Source organism: Myxine glutinosa, chromosome 12, assembly GCF_964187855.1.
Source record: "Myxine glutinosa chromosome 12, kmMyxGlut1.1, whole genome shotgun sequence".
Taxonomy (NCBI): Eukaryota; Metazoa; Chordata; class Myxini; order Myxiniformes; family Myxinidae; genus Myxine; species Myxine glutinosa.
In genome coordinates this window covers 79,379,005-79,406,980 of record NC_136272.1, presented here as the reverse complement: position 1 = coordinate 79,406,980, position 27,976 = coordinate 79,379,005, and the positions used below count along the sequence as shown (strand labels likewise).

The 27,976-nt window shown below is 45.0% G+C and overlaps 2 protein-coding genes across 2 annotated transcripts in view; one reads left to right on the top strand and one right to left on the bottom strand.

Annotated features, from left to right (window-relative positions):
* Window positions 1–27,976, top strand: part of LOC144888467 (uncharacterized) — a 790,732-nt gene that overhangs the window by 218,767 nt on the left and 543,989 nt on the right. The gene's annotated exons all lie outside the window — the stretch shown is intronic.
* Window positions 1–27,976, bottom strand: part of LOC137437540 (protein WWC2) — a gene marked incomplete in the record, with an annotated part of 166,311 nt that overhangs the window by 17,263 nt on the left and 121,072 nt on the right. The window contains 5 exon segments of the mRNA XM_068131946.2: window positions 1,087–1,161; window positions 1,863–1,980; window positions 5,037–5,263; window positions 5,481–5,720; window positions 10,181–10,270. Coding sequence (XP_067988047.2) covers window positions 1,087–1,161; window positions 1,863–1,980; window positions 5,037–5,263; window positions 5,481–5,720; window positions 10,181–10,270 — 750 coding nt within the window.

The following is a 27,976-nucleotide window of genomic DNA, read 5'->3' as shown; positions in this document are numbered from 1 at the left end:
CTTCTTCTCCTTCACATCTGTGTCACTTTTGTCTTTTCCATATTGAATATCTGTGGCGCGATCCGGCCAATGTTCGGGAATCGGGTTAGTCGGGGTAACTGTTCGGCCGCGGTGCCATCCGCTCGGCAAAACAACATCTTATCCGTGGTCCGTAACAATATATATATATTGTATAGGTATTCCCTCTGGGGTTTTATTAATAATAATAAAAACGTATAAAGTATTTGGCCTAAGTTATGTTCCGCGGCTGCGTTCACCTATACCTATTTATCCCGTAAGGCCTTAGGTTTGTGCAAGATGGTTTTGCCGAATGTGCCGTTTTCCAGGAACCCACATGTTGTACGAAGGTCAATTGTGTGTAGTATTGGTAAATTTCCAATGTTCAATGACCTGTGGAGTTTAATCAAGCTTCAAATGCTTCTACTTATGTGTCAAATCAACCTGAAAGCTGAATTGTGAAAGTCTTTCACGTAAACCTTGTAGGTTTTGCCTGGTTCACATTTGGATGGAAATATAACTGTACCAGCCATGCCTACCCATTGCTTAGCTTACCGGTTTAATCAAACGACAGCATGTTGCACTTCACAAACATATTGCATCTCTATCTGTGCGTCTCAATGACGTAAAATGAAGTGAAACACGCGAAAAGCAACTTTTATAACACGTAGTTGTTGCTTGTATGTTCCTTCAATGTACTGTTATGTATTTTGTTTCGAGAGAAGTATTACTATATATAATTTTGTGTGCTCCTTCAGTGTCCGTCACCGAATCGGAATCGGAATTTGGAATTGCTACATTAAAAGTCCAAGTGCTGCTTCTTCCCCTTCCCTCCAGGAAAGGCATGCTTTTAAAACAGGATTTTTTTTATGATTAAACATTCACAAGTTTTTGTTCCAAGTAAATCAATAAAAATTAACTATCAAACAGTACCATTTGAATTACCCTACGACAGCACAAACCCTTTAGAATAAAGTATCACACACACACATACACAAACCTTCTTTTAGAAATAAATATAAGTGTGTCATTGATAGATCAAGAAAAGCTCAAAAAACATGTTTGCACTAATGAGATTCTCAACATCACCTCAGCTCAAGTTGAACCTGTGCAGAATATAATGAGTTCTGTTTTTCATCACATGGTTTTTCCATACCAGTAAGCCTGAAAAGTAAGAAATACATCATAAAAATATATGTAGAAAAGTTTCAAAGTTTCTGGACAAACAATTTTTTGCAGATACATCAACAACATATGCAAACAACTATCGGGGGCGCCTCTTCGCTGTGGTTGTATCGGCCAGCGCAAGTCGGGGACCAAATAATCCCCATTCCTCCCTGCTGCCCAGATTTGTCAGGGCAGTGTGCTCATGAGCAGAGCACCGATTGGTCCCCATGAACCGGCCCTTTCACTCATCTTTCCCTCTCGACGTTCCCTCTCTCTCTCGTCTCTCTCGTCTCGTCTCGTCTCGTCTCTCTCTCTCTCTCTCTCTCCCCTCTCTCTCCCCTCTCTCTCCCCTCTCTCTCCCCTCTCTCTCCCCTCTCCCTCCCCTCTCTCTCCCTCTCTCTAACTCTGCCGTGGCCCTGACTTTGTGAAGGTGGGGGTACACCAATACACCATCCTGAATGTGGGGGATCTCTGGGTCGCCCCTGCGAGATCAATTAGCTGTCTCCATGCCGCAGACTTGTTCGAGAGAATTGTCATGGGATACGCAACAACAATATATACAATGTTTTTGGAAAGATAATTATTGTTCCTTGAAAGGTCAATGAGTGTCGCAGTCAATCATCAATCCTTTAAAGCATACAGGCCTTCATTTTAGAATGATAGTTAATGAATCCTGAACAGAAAAGTATAAAGCATACCGATTTGTCAGAGGTTCAAAAATGCCACTGCAACCAAACTTGTGTGTTACAGTGGTGCTTGTAGACCGTGTTCCCTTTGACATTTTCTCTTCTTTAGAACCACAGTCCAGACTTGCACCTAAGGAAGGAGAAAAGATGTCATGACAAGCAAATGTTACTGAATGCACCATACTAGATGAATCAAGGATTACTAAGAAAGTCATTATAGATAAAAGACATCCATTAAGCTGAAGCAATGTATAATGGATGTGAATTTCATGGAGCAGGTGCAGCCCGATGCCAATCCAGGCAGGTACAATGTGACGCCAATGCCCAGACGCCGATCCGAGTAGGTTGCAGCCCGACGCTGATCCAAGTGGCCAAAACCTCATTGTATTCTTCCATGCATTCAACATTATTCAGTAAATTTGACCGCTCTTGTTTGACACAATGATTATTTCTGAGAACTATCACACTGTCACTGAGGGGGGTTGAAAACTAATGTGAGACAGACGATATTGTTTTTAATGTAAATATAAATAACAAAAACAAACAAAACTAACCCAGAAAAAAAATCCAATAAACTGTGGGTGGGTGCGGCCCAACGAAAGTAACCTCATTAGCCAGATATTCTTTAAAAAAAACAATTCACCTTCCTTAATTTCCTCCACTGTTTTCTATCCTTGCTCAACCTCTCCCTCTACTGATAAACAATATTCCCAATCAAGAGATACAGCTGGCTTTGATCTATCCTGCCAGTTCAGTTAAAACTTTCATTGTTCTCCTTCACCCACAACCTCGATAAAGTGTGCAAAGCACATGCATTCATTAACGTTCACATTTAGAATCCCCACATGAAATTACATGTATCACTTCCACCTGGCAAAGTTCCAGTGATGGTGTTCAAAAGAGGCCCAGAATCTATAACACGACAGTCTCAGGTATAATACTGTTATGTCGGTCTGGTAGCAATATGTAGAGCCAGGTAGATCTGTGTAGGTAGGTATTCATCTGTCACGGTAAGGAATTTGCCCTGTAATAAGTTTCACGTGTAGGCGTTTTGTCGGTTAAGAGTATACCTGTGAGCATATCAGGATGTTCGAGTGATAAGTAGCGTAGAGATTAAAGAGTAGCGCCCCTGTGTGTCACACCTGGTAGCTAAACATTTGTCCCTTATGGCAAGGCACACCAACATAGACATGTAGTTAGGTCCCTAGTGCAACATTAAATAATTCCCTTCCCTGACATGACTTTGAAAGACGAACAGGCAAGGAAACCAGGCCGGGGCACCGCCGATGATGGCCGCCGCCAATTACACCTCCGACAGGCCGAGCCACATCGAGTGCCACGTGCTATGACCACGGAACAGGGAAGGAGTGAAGGGGCAGCGCGGTAGGCACGGACCTCCAGCCGGCGAGTCGGTGGAGGGCACCGATTGGGTGGCGCGCTAGAGCTGACGTCACCACCACGGGAAGGTTATTTAAGGGCGCGCCGAAGGACATTTTCTCTCTGGCGGCTCTTGCAGTTCGTGCTCTTGAGATTCCTGGCCCTGGCAGTCCCGGTGCGATCTTGAGTGGAGAGAGTCCTGTCCATGGTTGAGTTGGCTTGAGAGTTGGCTTATCGATCGTGTGTGAAGATCGACCTCATGGTGCTTGAAGCGGTGCTTGTGCAGGAGTGAGGCTCGGTGCTGTGAACGGGCCTAGTGTTATGGATTCGTCACTTCCGCTGTTGTGGTTTTCACCCACTTGACATGTTTCAGATATCATGTATTATTATTATTCTCAAAAGGTTTCGTATTCAGGAACAGCTATCTAAAGTTAAAAAGGTTAACATAAAATGATACAGGAAACAGACCCGGAAGAAAAAAGGCGGTAAAGAAGAAGAAGGCGTGAGGACAGGGAAAAACGAGGCGTTCTGAAAAAGCTCCGTACCTAGCGTAGTCGAGCGTACATGGCGAGGGAACTTTGAGTCCTTGAGAGGAATCTCGTGCGATCGGAGTTATCGCTGGAGTTGCGGAAGAGCCTGCGAAGTCAGGTACAGGCGTGAGGTTCCGGAGAATCTTTGCCGCGAGGCCGCGGCTCGAGTGAGAGCCGTCCGCCATTTCACCCCACGCGCTACCTTCATCGGAAAAGGTTTTTGTCACGTCGGCTGGGCTTATCCTCCGGTGGTTTTCCGGGGACGGCTGTGCAATAAAGCGGCGCTTGAAGATTGCACTGCGGTTCGCGGATTGAACGGTGCATGTGCACGTCTGGATCGCGTCTTTGGGAGTTCCCTTTCCACTGCCCGTTTGCTGTTGGTGTGGATCACGTGACAGTCCACGCCTTGCCTACACCTCCTTACTTGCCATCGCCCCGTCGCCTCATCTCCGTTGAGTTATAGAGACATTGAGGGGTTTTTGTTCCAGTCACCGGGAACGCAGTGAGTTATGTGACTTCGTGTTGGTACCAACCTAAGATATATTGATTGTCTGGATTTGCCATCATTATTGGTAATATTATTATTGTGTGGTTTTTTAATATATTATTGGTTTGTTATACCCATTGGTGTGGTTTCCTTATTGATTTCGACACGGAGTAGTATATATTTTTCTGCCGTGATTCCTCCCGGGGTTCGGAAGTATACCGAGACCAGGAGGTCGGGGAGGAACACGTAACACTAGCGACGCGTGTGAGGCGGGCGGAGGATTCCTCCACGCCGGAGATTGAAGACGGGGGACAGATAAGGCCAATTCCCATTACATTTTACACGACGAGACAATTATTTTCCTTTAATCCATTCCTGTGTCTGTTATTGAGTCTGGTGTGCGGAATCCCGATTTAGGACATTTTATTACAGGCGCGTGCTTTTCCTGTCCTTGCCTTTTTACCTTAATAAACCCTTGTATTATTTTCCCTTCCCATTCAAAATCTTGGTTGTTCGCTTGAATTGATTTCCCTTACAGGACCGAAGCTGCCGTGGGTTCGTTCAAGGTAAGCTTTTGCCGCAGCCTTCCATTTTCCTTCTTCCTCCCGCATTTTATAGCCGAAACCGTGTTTGGCCGTCGCCTCAATTAAAACCGTTTAGGCCTATCCACGGTCTCTGGTGTTAACCGGAGTCGCACGACAATGCATTTGTTACAATTGTAACATTACAATTTGTTACATTTGCATTTGTTACGACAATTACATTTGTCTTCAGCAGTGTGCGCTGCCTTACTATCTGCATTTAGGCCTTTGGCATCCTCCTCCAATTTTTCCAGTATTGCTTCTTCTCTTTCACAGCCTGAGCTCGTTTCATGTAGCCTTGAGCTCTGCAATGCTGGAAATGCCAGGCCAGACTCGGTGATCAGTGGAGAGCCGGGTGGAGAGAGGGACGACAGTGATGAATGAGGAGAAAGTGATGAGCCAAGTGACTCTCTGGATTCACGAAAACCAGGAGGAATGCTGCAAAACCACACATAACACAGCCCATCAGATGGCGTATGTACCTATAATGGCGAGGGTAGGATGGGGGAGATATAGTACAAGAACAGTAATACAGACACAATACTTCCAAACATACACTGGCCGCATGTGTATGCACACGCACACACAGACTTAACAACTTGTTTAGCTGAGAACGTTGTGTATGATAGACAATGGAAATTATGGTATTGGTTACCAAAGCCTCATCATCCTCAGTGTCTGTCGCTCTTCCAGCATTCCCAAGTCATTCCTTCGGCGGTTATCAGGCTCCCCCTGACAGATGACATCACCCAGGGTGTTGAAGGAAGGCCCATAATCCTCTTGTGGCATGCCATATATGTCACTAAGGTTTAGAGAGCTCAATGAGCCTCGGCTGGATGCAGACAGAGATCCACGGCTGCTTCCCGAGGACACAGACATTGTGCTTGTCGAGAGTCTAGAATGGGAAATAAAATAACAAAGTATGAGCACGTAATAACAAGAAAGATAATCTATTCGGTTCACCAATAGTATTCCTGAAAGGTACGCAATGTTAAGCAGACACCCCAACCACAATCACGGAGTCGATTGGATAGCTCGGATGTTTGAACTACTTGCGAACCTCATCTCAGCACAATACTGTACTTAATTCTTAGCAGGTCTTGCGGTGGTGGTATAAATGGTGGTAGGATTATAAATTTCCTTTGTGGCCGCATATATGGTGAACTATACAGGAGTAAACACCACAACTGAACTGGGAATGGGAGAATACAAAAAAAAACAACTATGGTCAACAACCAAGATGATGCAAGTATCCATGGTGACGCATGGGACAGATGAGGAATCAATGATGTGAACGATGCAGGTTGGAAGAGATGAAGCAGCAAATGTCGAATTACCTTGACCCATATGTGCTTGTTTTCAATATGGGAGTGTTTTTTCAACAACTTGTTTCAGGAAGAAAATAGTGTCATGGGTCAAAGGGTGTTACAATGACAAGACGACCTTGATGAATGCTTCACTGGGAGACAAAGCTTTGGCAACTGGTGTGACACTGGCATGCAGGTAAAGGTTGTCATTTTGAACTCAATAGTGCAGTCCAGAGATGTCTGTCTGTCCAGGTGAGTGAGATTGTGATGGCTCGTCACACTCTTCTTCTTCTTTTAATAAAGTGCAAGGACATCCAAAGAGTATTATGTCACTGATACTCAAGTACTATCAAATGCAGCAACCTGAGCCTCCACGAGTGCGTCTGTTGCTATCTCAGCGCACCTTTCACCATTGGCAATTTCAGCTATAGCCCAACTGTCTCAGAGCATCACAAACCTCAATGGCCGCTGTTTATTACGTTTACAATTTAGTTTACAATATATATATATTTTACAATAAAGCATTATTGCAGCATTGTAAAGCATTGTAAACAAAATGTACTATCTACTGCCAATGTTTGTCTATGGAGATTGCATGGCTTTGTGCTTCATTATATATACCTGTCAGCAATGGGTGTGGCTGAAACAGCCGAATCCACGAATTAGGAGAGGTGTCCGCATACTTTTGGTCATGTGGTGTATTCTCTGTCCCACCCAAAGCCAAGATCATATTCTGGATATCATTGCATCTTACAATATTGATCCAGGTTCAATTCCCTTATACTATATGTATTTATCCATTGTCTACTAAAATCCCTGTAATTCAAATTTAAATACACTGATGTCAACAATCAGCAGAACCGGAGACAAAGCCTCTTGCCATGAGATGCCAGTATTTTGATAGAAATCCTTCTCATTTTCGCCATTTAAAGGTCACATCTTAACCGTTAGAGACTGTGAACCCATATGCCACACCCGGACATTCTGCAAACATCTTGACCTTCCCTCCCCACATGCAGAGTGAAAGGTCCCAGGACAGCTTGCAATCTTAACTGTTGGGTGGAATCCATTCTGTGCTGACGATTGTCAGTTAGCAAGAAACACACCAGTGGATCGATTTCCTCCTCACGGTGTCGAGGGGTGGGGGAGGCGGAGAGGCGTCGCCACGAAGGCTTCTAAAGCCAGAAGGCTGACTGATACTGCGGTTATCAGTGTAGCAGCTGACACTGCATTTTACAGTGGCCAGTTCTGTGTCTTTCAGAGTGAAATTTTGCTGCAAGTTGCATTTTTACTTTATTTTCATCCACACTTCTCTCTTTTTGATTTTTGACTCTCGATTGGTGCTACCACCAGGATGACAAACGACTCCCCAAATACACTTCCATCACAAAATTACTTTCCAAGCACACTCATACACTTTCTTTCAATCAACTGCTTCTCTTGACATTCTTTGGAAAGAAAGAACCAATAAACTTGCCAAAGTTTATTGGAACTTTATTTTGCGGTTTAGGTTTGGGATCACCTTCGTTTAACATTAACCTTAATTGCCACTGACCCAATGATATTCTAAAGCGAAACACCAATTACCAGCTAAATGACCTCAGCATTTCACACCGATTTACACGAATTGTCAGTCATGGCCCAGAACCCCAAATAAAATCTACTTGAACATAGTTTGAACATTAAAATTACAAGCTAAAGCTAGGTTTAAGAACATAAATTTAAATTCCCATAACATTCAACTTGCATATGTTAAGCTTCGACAACACGCAAGTGGGAGTTACAACATTTTTTCATCCGACCCTGAAGGAACGCTTCTGACATGGCAAAATTCCACATAGACGTTAGTCCTATTTTCTACGTAGATTCCAGCCAGTGTCACATATTTGTACAAGTGGTGCATAAGTCAACCTCCACCTCCCCCTCCACCCCCTACACCCAACACCCACACCCTACCCCTCTCCCAATCGTGTAACTGGGTCTAAAACCTTTCGAAAAAGAGAAAAACATTGCCTCCCTGTAGGATATTTATGACGACTGTAAACATTTAACCTGAAGGAACAAAGCTTTCATTTGGCATGAGCCTTCATTTGAAATGAAGTCATACATCCATTGCAAATTTGAGGAATGCAAAGGGAAAAAAGAACTTTCTTTCAGATAATAAAATGCCATAGGCCACAGGTATACAGCAATGTCACAAATTCTTCACGAGCATCTGTTAAGCAATGTGTTGATTCAGTGAGCGGTTCATGCTTGTATACTTATAATGAAATACCATAGGATTCAGGCATACAGCACTGTTCATAAATACCATTACAGCTGTTCACCACCATTTCTTATCTTCCCCCATCCAAAACCTTGATCTTTTCTACCCCCGCTAATTTCACCCCAAATCCTACACTTTTTTGAAATACCAACTTCTGTCCTGGAAGTCCTTGGTCTCCTTGTGTTTTATACCTCTCTCCCCCTTCCCCCCTTCCCACGCCTCCTCCCCCCAAGCCCTCTCCCTCCCACACTTCTCTCTGCTCTCAAATGTTGTGTTTGTGTGCTTCCCCTTCTCTCCCCATCTTGTCTTCCGCTCCCTCTTTTTATATATTTTGTTTGTCTGGTTGATTTGTTTGTGAAATAAATGTTAGCTGTTTCACGAGCCTCGATTCAGTATACAAAAAAAACAAAAAAAAAAACTCACAAATTCTAAAGGGACTGTATGATGAAACCCATGATGTTGTACCATTCCCTGAACTCATATGCTCTCAAGGGAAAGAACAAACAAATGCTGCCCTTGTTTTGGAGGTCCAACAGGAAAGCGTTGGTGACGGCAACAATCTTCATGGACTGATTTCAGAATTGTTTCATCCCTCAGCTGGAGAGGTATCTGTGTTCAAGGTTCTCCTGCTCATGGACAACGCTCTTGACCACCCCACGGACAGGGAAGTGGCTCACCCGCACGTCGAGGTGATCTTCCTGCCGCCTAACGCCACCTCCATGATCCAGACACTCAACCAAGGTGTAATCTCTGCGTTTGGAACGTATTACACCCACCATACCTTTTGCCGAATTTTGGATGTGATGGACTTTGGCCCAGGGCTCACCGCCGGCAGTGTTGGAAAGAGTTCAGCAATTCCCACTGCATCGGCGCCATCAAAGAGTCACTGGATAAAGTGAGAGCCTGCACCATCAATGCGTGCTGGCACAACTTGTGGCCACCGGCAGTGAAGAACTTCACAGAATTTCCAGACATTGTGGAGGAGAGTCATGAAATTATCGAGTTGGCACAGCAGGTGGGAGGGGAAGGATTTGACGACGTGCAGCCTGAGGAGTTGGAGGATCTTATCAACTCGCATGGCGACAAGCTCACTGAGAAGGAGTCATAGGCCATTACCAGGGTTTCAAAGGAGGAGGAGGTGGGCAGTGATGAGGAGGAAGAGGTGTCGAGGTCCAACCTCACGGTCAAGTTCCTGGGTGATGTCCTGCAGGACATGCGTGTGACTGCCTACAGTGTGCAAGATGCCGACCCAGTCATGGAGCGTTAATCAAATTTAAGAGGTGACTTGACAAATTTAAGAAAAGGTGACTAATATTAATATTGTAGTTGGATTTTTAAGTTTTGTGGAGACATCTCGAGGGTTCGGGAAAGTTTCTGAAGGCTCCCGGATATTGAACCATATCGTGTTAACGAGCAATTTCTGTCTGGATCTGGTTATAGAACCGTCAACTAATTACAACTAGTTTCTAGCAATGTTGTGCGACTGAGTTATATATATAAAAGCTAAAGTGGGAGAAAAAGAGCTAAGGGGAGTGACACAAGAGCCAGTAATCATTTGGCTTTGCTGTGCACAGTGCCATGTCGGCATATTTTATGTATCACTTGTGCTTTGTTTTTTAAATAAACCCATGTTTGGACTAAACCAAACCTGCCAGTAAGACGTAGATCAAATGGAGAACATTGGGTCTTGTGACAGACAGTGGAGCAATCACCATATAAGGAGAATAATAATCTCAGGGTACAATGCATAACATGACTGAGACTGTACTGAATACTGCTCACCTCTTCAGCTGAGACTGGAGATAAGAAGCTCGTCGTGTTGCCTCCTCCAATTGCCTCAGCAAATTGTTTCTCTTCTCTTGTAATTGAAGTCTGCAAACAGAGCCAGGCATTGTTACGTAAAGGTTGGAAACTTTATTTGCTTGAAAGGAAACCTTTCCTCCGATATAAAGACTGTGAATGGGAACTTGCTGTATCAAAATCCCAAATACTAGAGAGTAAAATCAGAAGAGAAATAATTTGCAGCAGGTAAAGTAATCCAGCAGTGAAATGAGGTACTAAACAGGTCAATCAAAATTATGTTAACAATTAATGAGTGTGGGACAAATATCATTACATAATGACTGTTTAAACTAGAACGGCACTCGGTAGAGCGCACACCGCCGCCAGGGTGAACAGTTTAAGTTTTGTATCCCACTGATGGGCCAGATCTGCTGACTTGAACCAAAATCTAATCGGCTTGTTTTTGTCACCGACCCAACTCATCCACCAAGTTTTGTCACAATGTGCTATATGTCGAAACACAAGTGCCAAATATCGGCAAATATTGAAATATCGTGCTATATGTCGTTTTTGTTCCCATCACTCAATGGTGAAGAATCATTTTAAAATTCTCGTATTAATGAAATCGAACCGTTTTGTCATTGTCACGCACCCGACCTATCCACCAAGTTTCATCCGACTCCGTCCATAATTTTTTGAGATATGTTATATATCGGTTTTATCCCGATCACTCAATGGTGAGGAATCACTTAAACATGATCTGATCCGGATTCGGATTTGAATCTTCACCCAAACCTAATCATTTCGCCCTTGGCAAACATCTAACCTCTTCACCAAATTTGGTCTGAATCCATCCACAACTTTTTGAGATATCCTGTTCACACAGATAGACGAACAAACAAAGCGACAGGTGTGAAAAACATAACCTCTGCCTACATTCGGTGGTGGAAGTAATAAAGCAACCATAGTTACAACAACAACATGCATTTTAAAGGCCATTTTCCCTGCTAGAGCGGGGGTTAGCCTTGCGGTCCCCATGAAAATCTTCTCCATTTTGCCCTATTTTCTGCATCTCTCCTTGTTAACCCCCTTGCCCACATTTCTTCTTCCACCATCTTTAGCCAAGTCTTTCTCGATCTTCCCCGTCTTCTACTTCCTTCTACATTCATTCCCATCACTCTTCTCAACCAGTCACTTTCATCCTTCCTCAACACATGACCAAACCATCTCAACCTGTTCCTCTTCACAGCATCAATCACAGGCTCTATTCCCATCATCTTTCGCAATTCATCATTTGTCTTCCTCTCTCTCAACGATACTCCACACATCCACCGAACCATTCGCATTTCCACCCTTTCCAGCCTTCGTTGCTGCTCGACGTTCATTACCCATGTCTCGCTCCCATAAATCATAACACTTCTCACACATGCAGCATACACCTTTCCCTTCAGCTTCAACGACACTCCCCTCATCATCAGCACGCCACTCAATTCCCGAAACTTCTTCCATGCACATCTCACTCGAGCAACCGTTGCCGAGTCTGATCCACCTTCTCCATTCAGCATGTCTCCGAGGTAGCAAAATGTTTTCACACCTTCCAGCTTCACGCCGTCTCCAAGATCCAACTCAACATTTCCTCCATCTGCAGCTCCATCTGTGCACACCTTACATTTGAATGTAGCTGCCACACTGGTTAATGACCCTCTCAGACCACTACATTTTTGATGAACCCACTCAGCGCACATTGCACACTGAATGGAGTTCACTCCGACACCCTTCCAACACACAGCACAGGGCCACTTCCCAGTTCTTTCCACCTCACCACATGCTTTACCACTTGCCATCACCTTCGTCTTTCCGATATTCACCCACGTGTTCATATTTTCCTTCAGTCCATCCATACTTTCCGCAATCAACACCAGATCATCTGCATACAACAACTCCCACGGTAAACCCTCCTTTACGTTCTGAGCCAGCACCTCCATCACAGCTACAAATAGTAGTGGACTTAGTACCGACCCTTGATGCACTCCCACCTTCACCTCAAACTCACCACTGTTCCCGTCCTTCGTCCTTACAGCTGTGCGCGCTCTTTTGTACATTGCCATCACTACTCTGATCAACCATTCCTCCACTCCTAACTTCCTCAATGCCCATGTCAATACTTTGCGTGGAACCTGATCGAATGCTTTCTCCAGATCAACAAACCCAAGAAACAACTTCTTCCTCTTCTCCATGTACTTCTCCTGCAACTGCCTCACAATGAAAAGCGCATCTGTCGTTCCTCTTCCTGGCATGAATCCAAACTGCATTTCGTCGATCTTCACTTTCTTCCTTATCCTCCTCTCCAACACCCTTTCCAATACCTTCATTCCATGCTCCAATAACTTTATCGCTCGGTACGAGCCACACTCCAGAGGGTCACCTTTCCCCTTGTATAGAGGGACGAGGGTACTTAGTTCCCAATCCACTGGAATGCGGCCTTCTTTCACCACCAGATTACAGATCTCTGTCATTCTCTTCACACCCCAACATCCTGCTGCCTTCAACATATCTCCCACAACTCCCGTCGGCCCTCCCGCTTTTCTACCCTTCATTGCTTTTATCGCTTCCTCAACTTCCTTCTCAGTTATCTTCTCTGCCGGTCCTAAAACTGGGTTACTCTCTATGTTGCCATCCCATTCATTCTCTGTATTCAACAGCATTTCCATATATCTTTTCCATCTTCCTTTAATTCCATCTGGGTCGACAACGATTTGTCCCACTTCATCCTTCAAGCAACTCACCCCCATCACATCACACCTCTCTTTCGCTATCTGCTTTGCAATCCTGAATACTGCTTTCTGACCCTCTTCCGAATCCAAGCGTTCTCCGAACATTTTCCTACATGCCTCCTGCGCCTTTTCTACCTCTTTCTTTGCAGCCTTCCTGGCTGCCTTATAACTTTCATGCTCTGCTGTTTCTGCTCCCGTACCCTTCGCCTTCTGCCACTCCTTGAACTTCTTCCTCATCTCGTCAATCCTCTTTCCAACTTCATAATCCCACCACCATGTTTCCGAGTGCCTCGGTGGTCCTTTTGTCCATCCACATACCTCACCAACGGCTCCCAACAGACTAGCTTTCATTGACATCCAACCACTTTCAAGCTCAACCACATCATCCTCGACCCTACTCAGCCTCTCTTTTAATGCCTCCCTTACTGTCACCTCTTTCAACCTCCACACCTTCATTCTCGGTTGGTACTTCACCCGCCGAGCTCTCCTCGCACCTTTCACCCTTACGTCGTAGACAACCAAGTGGTGCTGTGAAACAGCCTCCTCCCCCGGGATCACCTTTGTGTCCCGGAGGTGCCCCCTATCTCGCCTACGTACCATCAGGTAGTCAACGGTTGTCGTCGACCCACCTGACGTGTATGTACAAAGCAACCATAGTTAAATACATGGAAATTGGCATTTTGGAAAAACAACTATTTTGCTCTATGTCCTGTTTTGCATTCTTATGCACACATACTGTACCTTCATATATGAGCAATGACAATGATTTATAATGCAGGAATTGAATCATACATCCATACATCCAAATTTTTACATTGCACTTACAGGTAACCATTTGCGTTTGCGGGTTTTGTAATAATTGTATTCGAGGTTACAAAATATTTTGCCCTTTTCAAAAAAACCTTTCAGGGGCAAAAACATGACTTGTATTGCCATGACAGCTCTATTCCCCTCTCTTTCATCCTCCCCTCACTTCCCCCTAGGCAGGTTAATTGTTCAGCCCCATGGCAAGAAATACAATGGGTCGTTTGCCTTTGCCTTCCAAGCTGTACCATTATCTGTTTGAGTGTTGTTGGTCACGACCGTGGCCTCACGGGAATGTGCTGTTGGCCACGACCGTGGCCCGCATCATTGTTCAACAATCTGTATTGTTTGTTCTTATTTAAGCATTTGTTCCTATGGGTGCCTTATAAACTAGATGGTATTCATAGAATACTTACCCTGTGCAGTCAACTTGGTGTGAGCCAGCCAACTCTTCTGTTTTTGAACATTTCTTTTTTTTTTTGATCCAATATGGCTGCCAGACCACGTGAGCAATGACATCATAAATTTATATTCTCCAATATAATTGTTGCATAAATCATGCTCAATAAATTTCAAACTGATCAGACTAAGCGTTGTAGCTGTCGAATTATGACGTCATAATTATGGCACCAATGACATCATCGTTAACAACACATATTCCCCAGATGGAGTTATTTATAATGAGCCACGTTTCAATTTTTTTCCATAGAGCGGTTTTGGAGATATAGAGGTGCAACTTTTTTGGGATTTTTCCAAGATGGCGCCTGTATCACGTGACCTATGACATCATGATTATCATTTTAAAAATTCCACAGGAGGAGCCACTCATATTCTGAAAATTTAGTGCCAATCGGACTAACAGTTGCAGCGGAATTTTTTGTTTTTCATACTGATCAGATCAAGTGTTGTACTTGTCGAATTATGACGTCATAATTAAGGCACCGATGACATCATCATCAACATATTGGAATTTGGGGTAGGGGAATATCTAGATTTAGGTAGATCTGCATAGGTGGGTGTCCGGCTGTCGTGATAGGTAACCTCACCTGTAATAAGTTCTGTGTTTAGCCCGGTTTGTTGGATCAAGTGTATACCTGTGATCATACAAGGATGTTCGTGTGTTAAATAGTTCTAGGGACTAAGATAATTCCCCTGTGTGTCAGACCTGGTGATCATACCTGTGTCCCTTATGGCAATGCACTCTTGTCGACATTAGAAAGGCCCTTAGTGCACACATTAATTAAATCCCCCCCCTTACAATGACTGACCATAAGAACTGACCGGAAAGACAAGCAGGCAGTGGCCGCGCAGTGGTACACCATGGCAACACATATCAAGCAAGGCAGGCTGGGAGCCACGCCCAGGAGAACTAGTGATTGGCCAGGGGAGTGGCGAGCAACAAACACCACACCGATTGGCAGAGTAGGGGAGGATGTGCGATTGGTCAAAGGAAGGGCAGAGAGCTTCTCCATGATTGGGGGTGAGAAAGGTAAAGGAGCGACACACTGATTGGCCACCAACCAATGAGACCACGGTCAATCAGTGCGGGAGGCGTGAACGAACGACCAACAAGCTAAGCACTGGTTGGAGGGCAAGCGCCGGTGACGAGAAAGGGTACGAAAGGTGACGAGTAAATGAGGCTCTGGGTGGTAGAGGGGGAGGGCTGACATCACACCGCAAGTGACAAAACCTCTCGCTCACCGGCATTTTTTCTCTCTTCCCTTGCCTTTAGTAAGGGAAACATATGAAAATCTGTTAACTAAATTGTTACCAAAAAATTTCTTCACCAATATGTTTGTAAAGGTGTGTAATAACATGTGTTAAAATGTTGAAGGTCAACTCCCGTGGGAAACCCAGAAAAAAAGCTGTTGAATTCGGGTACCGAAACATTATTTTCGAGAATTTTTATTTTTTTTAAATCGGCCCTTAAGTAACTTATGAGGGGTCAAATAAGGGTTTTTCATGATTCTGAGTTGATTGTTAACATTTATATTTCACCACAGACACTCCTTTGTGGAAAAATAATTTCTAAATATATCTCTTTTTCTACTTTGCAGGACATGGAGTCTAGCAATATGGATGAAGACGTTACTCCACCTGTGCTCAATTGCTTCATCTGTGCACGCTCGGATACACCAGCTGAAAGGCTCATACAGGCAACTCCAAAGGGATACTCAACTTTATTGAAACAAGCAGAAACTGTCGAAAATGTTACTGTTGTGGAACGTATGAAGGAGGCTCAAAAGGAAGGAAAACTGAGGTACCACCAGAAGTGTAAAAATGATCTGTACAACAACTTTGTTGCAACCACCAAGAAGTCAGCTCAAGCATCAAAGGCAGAGAAAGAGTCATCAAAGTTGAAGAGAAGACGCACTACTTGTGAGTTCAGTTCATCAACTGGCTGCAGTTCGAGAAGATCACAGTCAGTTGACCTCCTGTATAAGGATGTATGCATTCTTTGCAACCAACCAGCCCAGCTCTACAAAAATAATCCAGCACAAGCTAGAAAGAAATACAGAGTGCCAGATAATTTGACTGCAGATACACTGAAGGCAAGCTTGCTGAAGACAGCACGGAGTCGCGGGGATGACTGGGGCACTGAAGTCACTGGACGCCTGGAAGGGATCAACGACTTGGTAGCAGAAGAAACACTGTACCATTTGCGATGCAAACTTATGTTTGCGAGAGGTGACAGTTTGTCCAAGACTGATGAGGAAGGAAAAAGGAAGAGAGGACAGAGGAGTATTGATGAGGAGCGAGAGGCAGTTTTTATTGAATTCTGCGAATGGTTAGACTCAGAATTAGAGCATGGGGTAATGAACATGGACCAAGTCCATGAAAAGCTGCAGGAGTTTGATCAGTCACCAGAGAAGAGCCTTTCTTATTCAAAGCATTGGCTAAAGATAAAACTTCTAGAGAAATACGAAGACACCTTGTATTTCACAACACAGGAAAGAAGGGCAGATGTACTCTGTCTCAAAGATGGCACCGACAATATTCTGCGAGGGCATCATGCTAATCTTGACCATGGAGATGAGAAGACTCAGATCATAAAGACGGCACTCAAGTTCATATCCAATGATATTGCCTTGATTGATTTAGGTCCAAAGTCATACCCCACCACACACAGTATGACTGACATCGATAGTCAGCTGACACTTGTTCCTGCAAGCCTTCAGATGTTCTTGAGACCGATTGTCAAGACAGACGAAAGAGTTGCCGTTTGGGGGCAGAATTTTATTAAGGCCTGTCGACCTCGGTCTGGAGTATTGCCACACCAAATGGGGCTTGCCATACAACTTGATCATAGATTTGGGTCAAAATGGATGCTCAACAAGTTCCACCGGCTGGGATACACTGAGTCTTACACGGAGACACAAAACTACAAATACTGCTTCCTTAATAGTAGGAGTGGAGATGATGTTCCAGATACTTCTGGCACTCTTGACACCATTGTGGAGGAAACCGATGAACAGATCAATGATGAGGTTGCGGTTGATGCTGCGCTTGAGGATCAATCAGTGATGACAGCCAAAGTGCCAGCCAGTGAAAGTGAATTGTCAAGTAATGATCAGGTGGTCTTTATGGAGGTTGGGGAAACAAACAATGCAGTCACTCAGTTTGTTGGAGACAATATAGATTTAAACATTGTCTCTATTCACGGAAACACTCCCTTTCACTCAATGGGTTGGATCGAAGTCACCTCTCCGGCACCACCTTTGCCAGATCCACAGACAACAGCAGCTTTCCCCCGGGTGAAGTTGAAGGCACTCGACAAAGCTAAGATCCTGAGAGGAACTGAAGTAAAGATTATTCCATTTACGAACAGGAAACAGATAGGAACGAACGCGATCATGTTTCTCCCCCTCGCTGAGCTTTCCTCCTCCCTGGCTCATGATCAGCCACTCCTCACTCCAGGTGACACACTCTGGGCAGCGGGGTGGGTGATCAAAGCCAACGATCCTGAGTTCCCACACTCCAACTGGAATGGCTGGATGAAGAGAATCCATGCTAATGATGCAAAGCAGAGCACACAGATCGAGTTCCTCCCAGTTATTGAAGGAGACCCTAATGACCTCAACACCATCTTCACCACTCTGAAAGAGTGCATACGGCGCGCTGGGGTCGCTATAGTGACCTTTGATCTTCCGATTTGGCTGAAGGCTGTGAATATAATAAAGCAGGCAAATCTACCCGTCATTCAAAGGTTGGGTGGTTTTCACCTGCTGAAGTCTTATCTTGGATCAATGGGTAACATCATGGAAGATTCTGGACTACTAGATGTGATCCAGTTGATCTATCCTGGAAGTATGACTGGATCCTTCTACAGAGCATGTCTCTGAACCCCAGTGACTATGGATGGACAATAGGTGTGCATGGGTATGAGCCAGTTCCAACACTGGACCCCACGGCTCCTGAGGAGCTATTGCAGTTCACGAGCTGTAATTGTCATGGAGATTGCAGCAACCGGCGATGCAGCTGCAAGAAGAATGGGGTCACGTGCATCTCGGCCTGTGGAGTCTGTAATGGCATTACATGCAGAAACTGCAGTCATGATGTTGTTGAGTCTGAAGAAGACATAGACAATGGCTGTTGAAACTTCTGACATTGTGAATGAGAAATAACTCTTGAGTATTATATATGTATGTGAAATAAAAGCTACTTTGTGTGTAAATGTAAAAGTGAAAATATAAATGTTAACAATCAACTCAGAATCATGAAAAACCCTTATTTGACCCCTCATAAGTTACTTAAGGGCCGATTAAAAAATAAAAAAAATCTCGAAAATAATTTTTCGGTACCCAAATTCAACAGCTTTTTTTCTGGGTTTCCCACAGGAGTTGAACTTCAACATTTTAACACATGTTATTATACACCTTTACAAACATATTGGTGAAGAAATTTTTTGGTAACAATTTAGTTAACAGATTTGTGAAATATCTCATAAAATGCCCTTACTACTTCTCATCCCTGGTTCCTTCCTGACCGGATCTCTTCCCTTGGCCTCTTGCTCCTGACTGTCCCTTCACGCTGGGCCTTCTCTTGCTTTGGACTTTGGTGGAGGAACGAGCAGTTCGAAAGACGGTGGAGAGAAGGAACGCCGTCGATTCTCTTCCTTGCGTTGGTGTGCGAACGACGAGCATATGGGCGAGGCTTGCCATGCAGCGGCATACGTAGGCCTGGTGGAGCGCGAATGTGGGTGGAACGAGGCCTACTTCCCACCGACTGGGGCTGCGTCGGACGATGCGCTCAAGCCAGACGATCCCTGACACTGCCAGACTGAGATGAGCTCGCATTCACAAACACAACGAAACGTTTATTTTCATATTCTCCCATTTGTCTTGTATTTGAAATCTGTGCGGGGACGTCCCAATTTAGGATTTAGTTTTCATCGTCGCATTCCATTGTTCTCGGGTTCCGTAATAAATATTTCTTTCTTGTACATTTTACATCTGTTTTTGGCTGATTTATTAATTGATTTCAGGTTGAAGACGCCTGCGGCCGTGAAGGTAAGTCGGCATAGTTCATCCCGGCTCGTGTATTGGTCTGCCATCAACTGGGATAAACGCCTCCATTAAAGCTCGTTTTTGCCATCCGCGATTCCCGGTCTTAACCGAGGGGCAATCGCGTGACAATATCTTATTCCCCATGGGGAGTACTTGACAATGAGCCACGTTTCCATTTTTTCCATTGAGCGGTTTGGGAGATTTAGAGGTGTAACGTTTTTCCAAGATGGCGTCTGTACCACGTGACCTATGGCGTCATAATTATGAATAAAACATTTCCACAGGCGGAGGCACTCCTTTGGTAAAAATTATTTTCAATCGGACCAATGATTGCTGAGAAAATGAATTTTAAAAATGCAGACACGGCACACGTACGTACGTACGGCACACAAATGCTTAACCTCGCTTTTTGCTTCACGAGCGCAGGGTAATAACAGACATTTTATTCAGTTTGCCTGAAAAAAAACACCATATTTCATATTCCATACTGGAAATAATTCAGTACTCAAACCGTTAATATATTGATGCTGTGTAGACCAATGCCCTTAAAATCATTGGAATCTCCTGCAATAAAGATCAATATTTGGCCCTGCTGCTCCTGTATTGCAGAAAGTTAGTGGCTTCTGTCTTCTACCAACTACTTCATATCTGGTCTTGTATTCTCTGCCCTTTCCATGCTTTGTCCCTATCAAGTTTAACACACGTGTTCTGCTGGTAGCCCATTGCTGATGAAACTGCCAAAATCCAGGCTCACTGCTCAACTTCACTCATTTGGTTCCTCTATTCTTTCACTTGTGGAACCAACTTCCTCAGTCTGTTCAATATTATTCTTCCCTCGAGGGCTTCAAAATGGCTATTCACATATCTCTTCCTCAGGTCAGCCCCATCCATACATTCATTTTTTTCATCATCCATACATCATCAGCTGGTCAGCCCCAGCCCCATCCATACTCCATTACGCCAGGGAGTAATGCATTCACTCGTGTCCGTGTGTGTGTGTGTTCGTGTGTTTGTGAACAAGATATCTGGAAAAGTTCTGCACGGATTTGGATGAAAGTTGGTGGGATGATTGCCCTTGGGATAAGGAAGAATTGATTAGTTTTTGGTGAAGCTCAGGATATTATTCCCGATCCAGGAATTTTTTTGAAGGATTTTTTTACCATTGGAATATAGGGCTCATTTTTTTTAAACATTATCTTCTATATACTCTATATTTAACATTGTGATATGAAAATAGTTTTCATATTTGTTGTAAATGTAGTTTAAACTCGTGGTTATGCGTTAGAGCGGTGTATTTTTTTTAGCAGCGTCGTCTTCAATGTTCTTTTTTTTTCTTTCTTTCTAATAAAGACATATTCTGTCATTTTAAAACCACCAAAGTGTGTATTAGGTTTCCCCGTTTCATAAAATGTACCGTTTGATACGTATAATGCTTTAAAACTGTTTTTTTTTTTTGGTTTGTTTTTACCTCAGAAGAGATATCAACATTTAGCTCAGCGAATGTCATTCGCGGTGTCAGTATTTGATGAACTTATAAAGACTTAGTTCCAGATTTGTCAATGGCTGGGGTATATTAACAAACGAATAAATAGTCAGGTTCAGTATGTCCAGATTTAAAGTTTCGTTGGATTTTTGGGGGGATTTGGAAAACTATATATTTTTGGAAACTATATTGTATAGTCAGTCAGAAAACCAATGTTGCTATTTGCACAGACTCCTGTATGGCGGCCATCTTGGATTTTCAAAATTGCCGCCGTAGAACTAATTTTTCTCAATATCTCAGCTTCTAAATAACATAGAGCTTTGATTCTAACAGCTAAACATACATTTTCAAGGGCACCGAATCCAATGGTAACAAGTTCGATAAGCTAGACATGACCATAGAGCTCCTATGTGGCGGCCATCTTGGATTTTTCAAACTGGCCGCCGTAAAATTGATGTTTCTCAGGATCTCATCTTCTAAATAAGACGGAGCTTTGATTTTTCTAAATCCCAAAAACAATCCAACGAAATCTAAAATCTGGACATGCTGAACCTGACTGTGTTGACTGTAATGAGAAATACTATTCTACTGCGAGTGTTTTGCCCTTTGTGGGCCTTTGTGGCATACTGCCAAATAACACACAGATACTCCTAATGTTCATGAGAACTTAAAATCTGTTTACGGGTGGACAAGCTACTAAAGTAATGTTTGATCCCCAGGGTACAGCTGAGGAAAATAATTAGTTTACAGCGTGTGTTTTTGTATTATTTATATACTGAGCAATATACCTGATATTGTGGTGATGGTGGTAGTGTATTTGTAGCCTATTATACATCAATATGTCTGTGGTGGTGGTTGTATATATCGGTGACGGTTCCCTTTGCTTTGCTGTCTTTGCAGGTTCTACATGTCACATTATGAGTGAGATGCAACAAGATGGTGAAGGGGCGGGGCAAGCCCAGGAGTCCACGAACTGTAAGCAGTGCATTTTATGCAAGGCTGATGATGTCAAGAAAGGATCCTTGGTGTTAAACCCCAGAATAGATTCCTACCAACATTTATTGAAGACAATAGAAGAAAGGGCCAGTTTGCATGATGGCATCTACGTTCAAGTCCATAAACGACTCCAAAACAGCACAAAAGAAACACTCTCCACAGAGAAGGCAGTTTGGCATCGCACTTGTTACTCCAGTGCAACTAACAAGAGCGAGATACAACGTGCCAGAGACCGCCATGCGCATGCAGTAACAACTGGACACTATACTGCAAAAAAACGCGGACAGAAGAGAGGAAGCACAGAAATGGACGAGCCAGGCTCATCAACATCTGATGCAACATCCCCATTCACACGCTCGTGTACAGTGCCACTGGATAAAGAGCAGTGTTTCTTCTGCCAAAAAGATGATGGCCAACTACTCTACCAGGTTAGGACTGAAAATGCTGGTCAAGAGCTTAGAGAGGCTGTAGGGAAGTCCCAAGATGCATTATTGAAAACACGATTCAACACATGTATCTCACCAGGTGATGCACACGCAATTGACCTTCGGTACCACAAATCTTGTTGGAGAAGACATGTGTTCCATGTAGTACGAGACAGACCTAGCGCAAACAGAAGCAGCGCAGACAAATAACTATTGCTGCAACGGGCAAGTCTGATTGAGATGATCAACCTGATAGATGTCAAAACACAAAACCAAGCTTATCTCTCCATGGATGACATTGAAACCACTTATGTCAATATGATTGGCGCAGAACACTTGGAAAAGCATGTACCTACATTCAATAGAAAGTGGCTGAAAGAAAGAATCGTCACTGAGTTGCCAAGCGTGACATCTGTTCTCCACAAAGACCGAAGAAAATCGGCCATCCTCTACTGTCCAGATGCATGTGAGGAAAGCATGGTTCATTCTGCAATCACAAGTGATGGCGATGACGAGAACAACATGAAGACAATCTACAAAGCAGCACAAGTGATACGGAAGAGCATCGCAGAATTAATTAAGAAGGACCAGGAAGCAAATACCATACAGGTGTCCAGCGATATCAACGATGTTCCGGCTGAACTATACACCATGATCCGCTGGGTAATGGTAGGGCCTGTCGACAAGCTGGAAACTGAGAAGAGGACCAGTGTTGTTGACAGATCAACACTCACTGTGAGTCAGAACATCATGTATGGATTCAAATCCAAATAGACAGGTGATGTACAAACCAAGCAGCGAATCCGCAACATTCAGGCCACCCCATTCAAGAGAAAACCCCCAAGTCCTGGGATTGGCTCTGACTGTCCATCATGACACACGCAACAAAAAGCTGATGGGACTTGTCAATGCACATGGCTAATGTGTTTCGATTGTCCGCGCCCTCCTCATGGAAACTGCTCTTGCCAATGCTGTCGTAGAAAACACCAGGCAGTTTGAAGGTCTGTACGTGCCACCATTCCTGAAAAGGGGAGCCTTTGTGTTCTTTGCTGCAGACAACACGGACTTTGCCGAGGATACTCCTGACGGGAAAGGAACCACTCACGCAACGATTACTGCAGTGTACCAGAAGTCAGATGTCCCTGGAGAACCAGTTGCGCAACCTCTGATCATCGGTGATGCACAGAGTCTATCGGTCACTCCATACCATGTAGATGTGCTGCACTGTGACAAGCCGAAACCACAGCTTACGAAGAGAACAGAGGAGTTTGTCATCAACAAGGGGGTCTCCAGATCCTATCAACTGACACAACTGGGATGGGTTGTTGCTTCTGCTCTATCCAGGATGAAAGCGAGGGAACACTCCAGCAAGAATCCAGGTTGGGCAGGATACAACTCGCTCTTGTCTGAACGCCAGTCCATGACTCGGGTTGGTGCCTTGCCACTACTTCCAGAGGTGGCGCATGAGTGGCCAACCCTACTGACCGTGATCATGCAAGCCAGTCAGCTAAGGATGTTGGCAGTTGGTGAAGATCATCCCACTGTAATTTCATTTGACATGGCCCTCTACGAGAAGGTGGTGCAACTGCTGGATGCAAGACCTGACTTGAAACACACAGTCGTCCCCAGACTGGGTGAGCTGCATGTTGTCATGGCGGCTCTCTGAGCCCTCGGAGCCTCCATGGAGAACTCAGGCATTGATGATGCTTGGGTAGAAGCTGATGTCTATGGTCCAGCCACGACGCGGCAAATCCTGAAATGTACACACTACAAGCGGTCTCTCCGTGCCCATATATATTCATATGTAGCACTTTATGAAATGGTTCTGGAGGAGTTCTTGAAGGACAACCCACAAGTAAAGGATGTGTGTTTCGAGGCAACAGAGGGAGTAGAAGCTGCCTGTGCTGAGACGAACAAGTGCACGAAAGCTGAATCTGTAAAACAAGCAAACACCAAACTCCTTCAAGTCTTGACATCTGATGGGGTGGTGACGGCACTCGAGGAGTGGGAAGCACGGAGATCCAAGAATGCAATGTTCAAGTCAATGATGAACTATCTACATCGGGTGGAGACAATCCTGTTATTCGTGGCAGCATCACGGAGTGCTGACCTGGTGCTTCACCTCCAAGCTGGAGAAGAACTGAGCAAGTTATTCTTTGCCATGGACCGGATCAAATACAAGCGGCTCTGGCCCCGATACATCGCAGACATGTATGACCTAAGAACCAATCACCCTAGGACCTGGGAAGAACTAGGAGCTGGCAATATATCAGTAACCAAGAATGACATCCCGTTTGTATCCATTGGACCAGATCATGCATGTGAACATCTGAACAAGCTGATGAAGATTCACTCTGGACTGATTGGCATCTCTAACAATGCCAATGCTAGACAGAGATTCTTCATGGTTACACCAGAATTATCATGCCTGTCAAAAGACTTCAAGAGTCAGTTTGGCCTGGAAGGTGACAAGATCACAGAACATCATGACCTTGGTCCAAGTGCAGTCAAGAGGGAGCATGAAGCAATCAACAAGATCAAGGCTGCGATACTGAGTCACGGGAATCCATTTGACACTGAAGGTGACAAGCTGCACAATGTGATAACGAATGCTTACATCCCAGACGAGTATGTACCACAGATCTTGAACATTGATGTCACTGGTCAGAAGTTGTATGAAGACTACGTGTCGGAGCGTATCAATGGAGATGTTAGCCTCTGGGCACCAGTCAAGAAGGAGAACAACAAGATGTTCACGTCTGGGAACAAGAGAACCACAGTGAAACTCAGAGACAGGACTGTGGATCTGAAGGAGACTAAGGAACTGTACGGAAGGCTCATGGTCCTTGCCAAGTCAAACAGAGATGTCAACCAGAAATATGCCATCGGAAATTACGAGTTCACTGTGACACCAAGAGCATTGTTCGCTCCAGATGGGACAATTCTTCCATGCACTGACAAGTCGAAGTTAATTCATCTCCTCGACAAGTTAGCAAGAGCAGAAATTCACCCCGAAGATCAGCAGCAGACACCAGCTGCAAGTGTTCTACAAGAAGATCCAATGGACACAAGAACTATGGCATCCACATCTAGTAAACCTACAAGTCGGAAGATTGCACTGGTGGATGGGATGGTACTCGTGCATAAGCTGACAAAGAAACCAGCCACTGTAGTGAAAGTCAACGATCTGGGTGAATGCTTCAATGACAGACTCATGTCTCTAACAAAAGATTGTGATGAGATCATACTGGTCTTTGACACGTACAAAAACGATTCTCTGAAGAGTGCTACCAGGGCTAAAAGAAGGCAAGGAAAGGATGCAGTACAGTATCAAGTCAGAGATGACACCAACATCAAACACATCCCAATGAGCAGATTCCTTTCTCATGACAAAACAAAGGCTGATCTGACTGACTATCTGGCAGCGAAAACTCTAGAATACAACAGTCACTCATCCAAGTTGATCATCACGTCTGCTTCAGGGCATACTAGGAGCAACAGTGACCTGCTCTTCGAGGACAACAACCATGAAGAAGCTGACACCCTGTTGATCCACCAGGCCATGCTGGCATCCCAGCGAAACCCACATGATGCGCAGTTGGTGTTCTTCTCTCCCGACACAGATGTCCTGGTACTAGTCATAGCAAACTATGACCTACTGCTGAGGAATACATCCATTTCCATGGCCTCTGGAATACTTCAAATAGAGCCACTGTGGACAACTCTAGGGGTCGAAAGAGCAAAGGCGTTGCCAGCCTTTCATGCTTTCACAGGGGCAGACAACACTGGGAGGTTCTCTCGAATAGGCAAAGCAACCTAGCTGCATGTCTACCTCAAAGCAAGTGAAGATGTCATAGACACCGTGCGAATGCTTTCAGATGCAACTGAAGTGACGGAGGACATGTTGTCCACACTAGCTAACTTTGTATGCGCTGCTTACTCTCCAAATGGCATCCACATCGACAGCATCCCCGAACTACGATGGTATCTCTTTTGCAAACACATGGCAGAAAGTGACAGGCTTCCTCCTACTCTTGGAGCTCTCAAGCAGCACATCCTTAGAGTCCATATCCAAGCCAGAGTGTGGGGTCAGGCAAGCATTGCTCAACAGGATCCTCAGCTGAATATCCTGCAAAACGGCTTTTACAAAGACATGGATGGACAAGTGAAACCAACCACAACTGAGGAGCCTCCAGCCCCCAAGGCCATCATTCAAATGGTTAGATGTCAGTGCAAAACAGACTGTTCTTCATCTAGATGTTCCTGCAGAACAAACAACTTGGCTTGTACAGACCTTTGTCAGTGTGACATCCAGTGCCAAAATGATGAGGACTCTCAAGATGTGATGAACGAAAGCGATGATGAGGATGATGATGACTTTACTCAATGATGAATCAAAGCTCTATACTCTTTAGAAGGTGAGTTACATCAGTTTTACGGCGGCCAGTTTGAAAAATCCAAGATGGCCGCCACATAGGAGCTCTATGGTCATGTCTAGCTTATCGAACTTGTTACCATTGGATTCGGGGCCCTTGAAAATGTATGTTTAGCCATTAGAATCAAAGCTTTATGTTGTTTAGAAGCTGAGATATTGAGAAACAAGTTTACGGCGGCCAGTTTGAAAAATCCAAGATGGCCGCCACATAGGAGCTCTATGGTCATGTCTAGCTTATCGAACTTGTTACCATTGGATTCGGGGCCCTTGAAAATGTATGTTTAGCCATTAGAATCAAAGCTCTATGTTATTTAGAAGCTGAGATATTGAGAAAAATTAGTTCTACGGCGGCAATTTTGAAAATCCAAGATGGCCGCCATACAGGAGTCTGTGCAAATAGCAACATTGGTTTTCTGACTGACTATACAATATAGTTTCCAAAAATATATAGTTTTCCAAATCCCCCAAAAATTCCAACGAAATTACAAAGTGAACCTGACTAAAACAGATTTGGCAAAATTCCAACTTTTAAAAAAAAGATCGCATTGAAGCGCAGTGTTACGTGCGCTGCTTGTAAGCAAGGAGGAAGCGGACAACGCGGTAAGTTGTAAGAGTCTTTATTCAAGAGCTCCACTGTAACACTGGAGCGTTCCGGGCTGCGTGCCTGGTGTATATCCCGCGGCCATGCCTACCCCTCGGGCGTGGCCGCCCCCCACTTGGTGCGCAGAATGATGCCCTCGCGCCAGTGAGCTTTCGTGTCACCACACGCGCCCCCCCAGAATTCCCGCGCACCTGGAGGGCCAGTTTGCGGGGCAAACGGATGAACCGGCCGAAGCGCCCTCTGGCGACTGGCGGCGTGCGGTGTGCAGGGATGGCAGCTGGGATGCTTCCGGCTGCACCTGGGATGGGTGCAGGCTTGGGGGGGCGGCGTGCCGGCGGGGCCGGGCGGTGCCGGGGGTCCGCCCGCCGGGGGGCGGCCCCGACGCGGGGGCCGAGCCACCGGCGGTGGGTGGTCCACGTCAAGGTGGGCCGGCTTGAGGCGGTCTTTGGAGACACGGTCAGGAGTGCCGCCAATGTCCAAGGTGAAATGTTTCACCCCGGTCTCCAGCACGCGGAAAGGCCCGTCATACGGGGGCCGCAGTGGTGTCCGGTGGGCGTCGTGCCGGACGAAGACGTACTCCGCGGTGCGAAGCTCCGGGGCGACGTGCGTAGGTGGGTGCCCGTGGTGCGCCGTGGGCACCGGGGCGAACCTCTGGGCAGTCTCCTGCAGCGCGGAGCGCTCCTGCGCCGCGGACCATGGTGCCGTGGAGTCGGGGAGGAACTCGCCCGGCATCCGCAGCGGTTGCCCGAAGACCAACTCCGCCGCGGATGC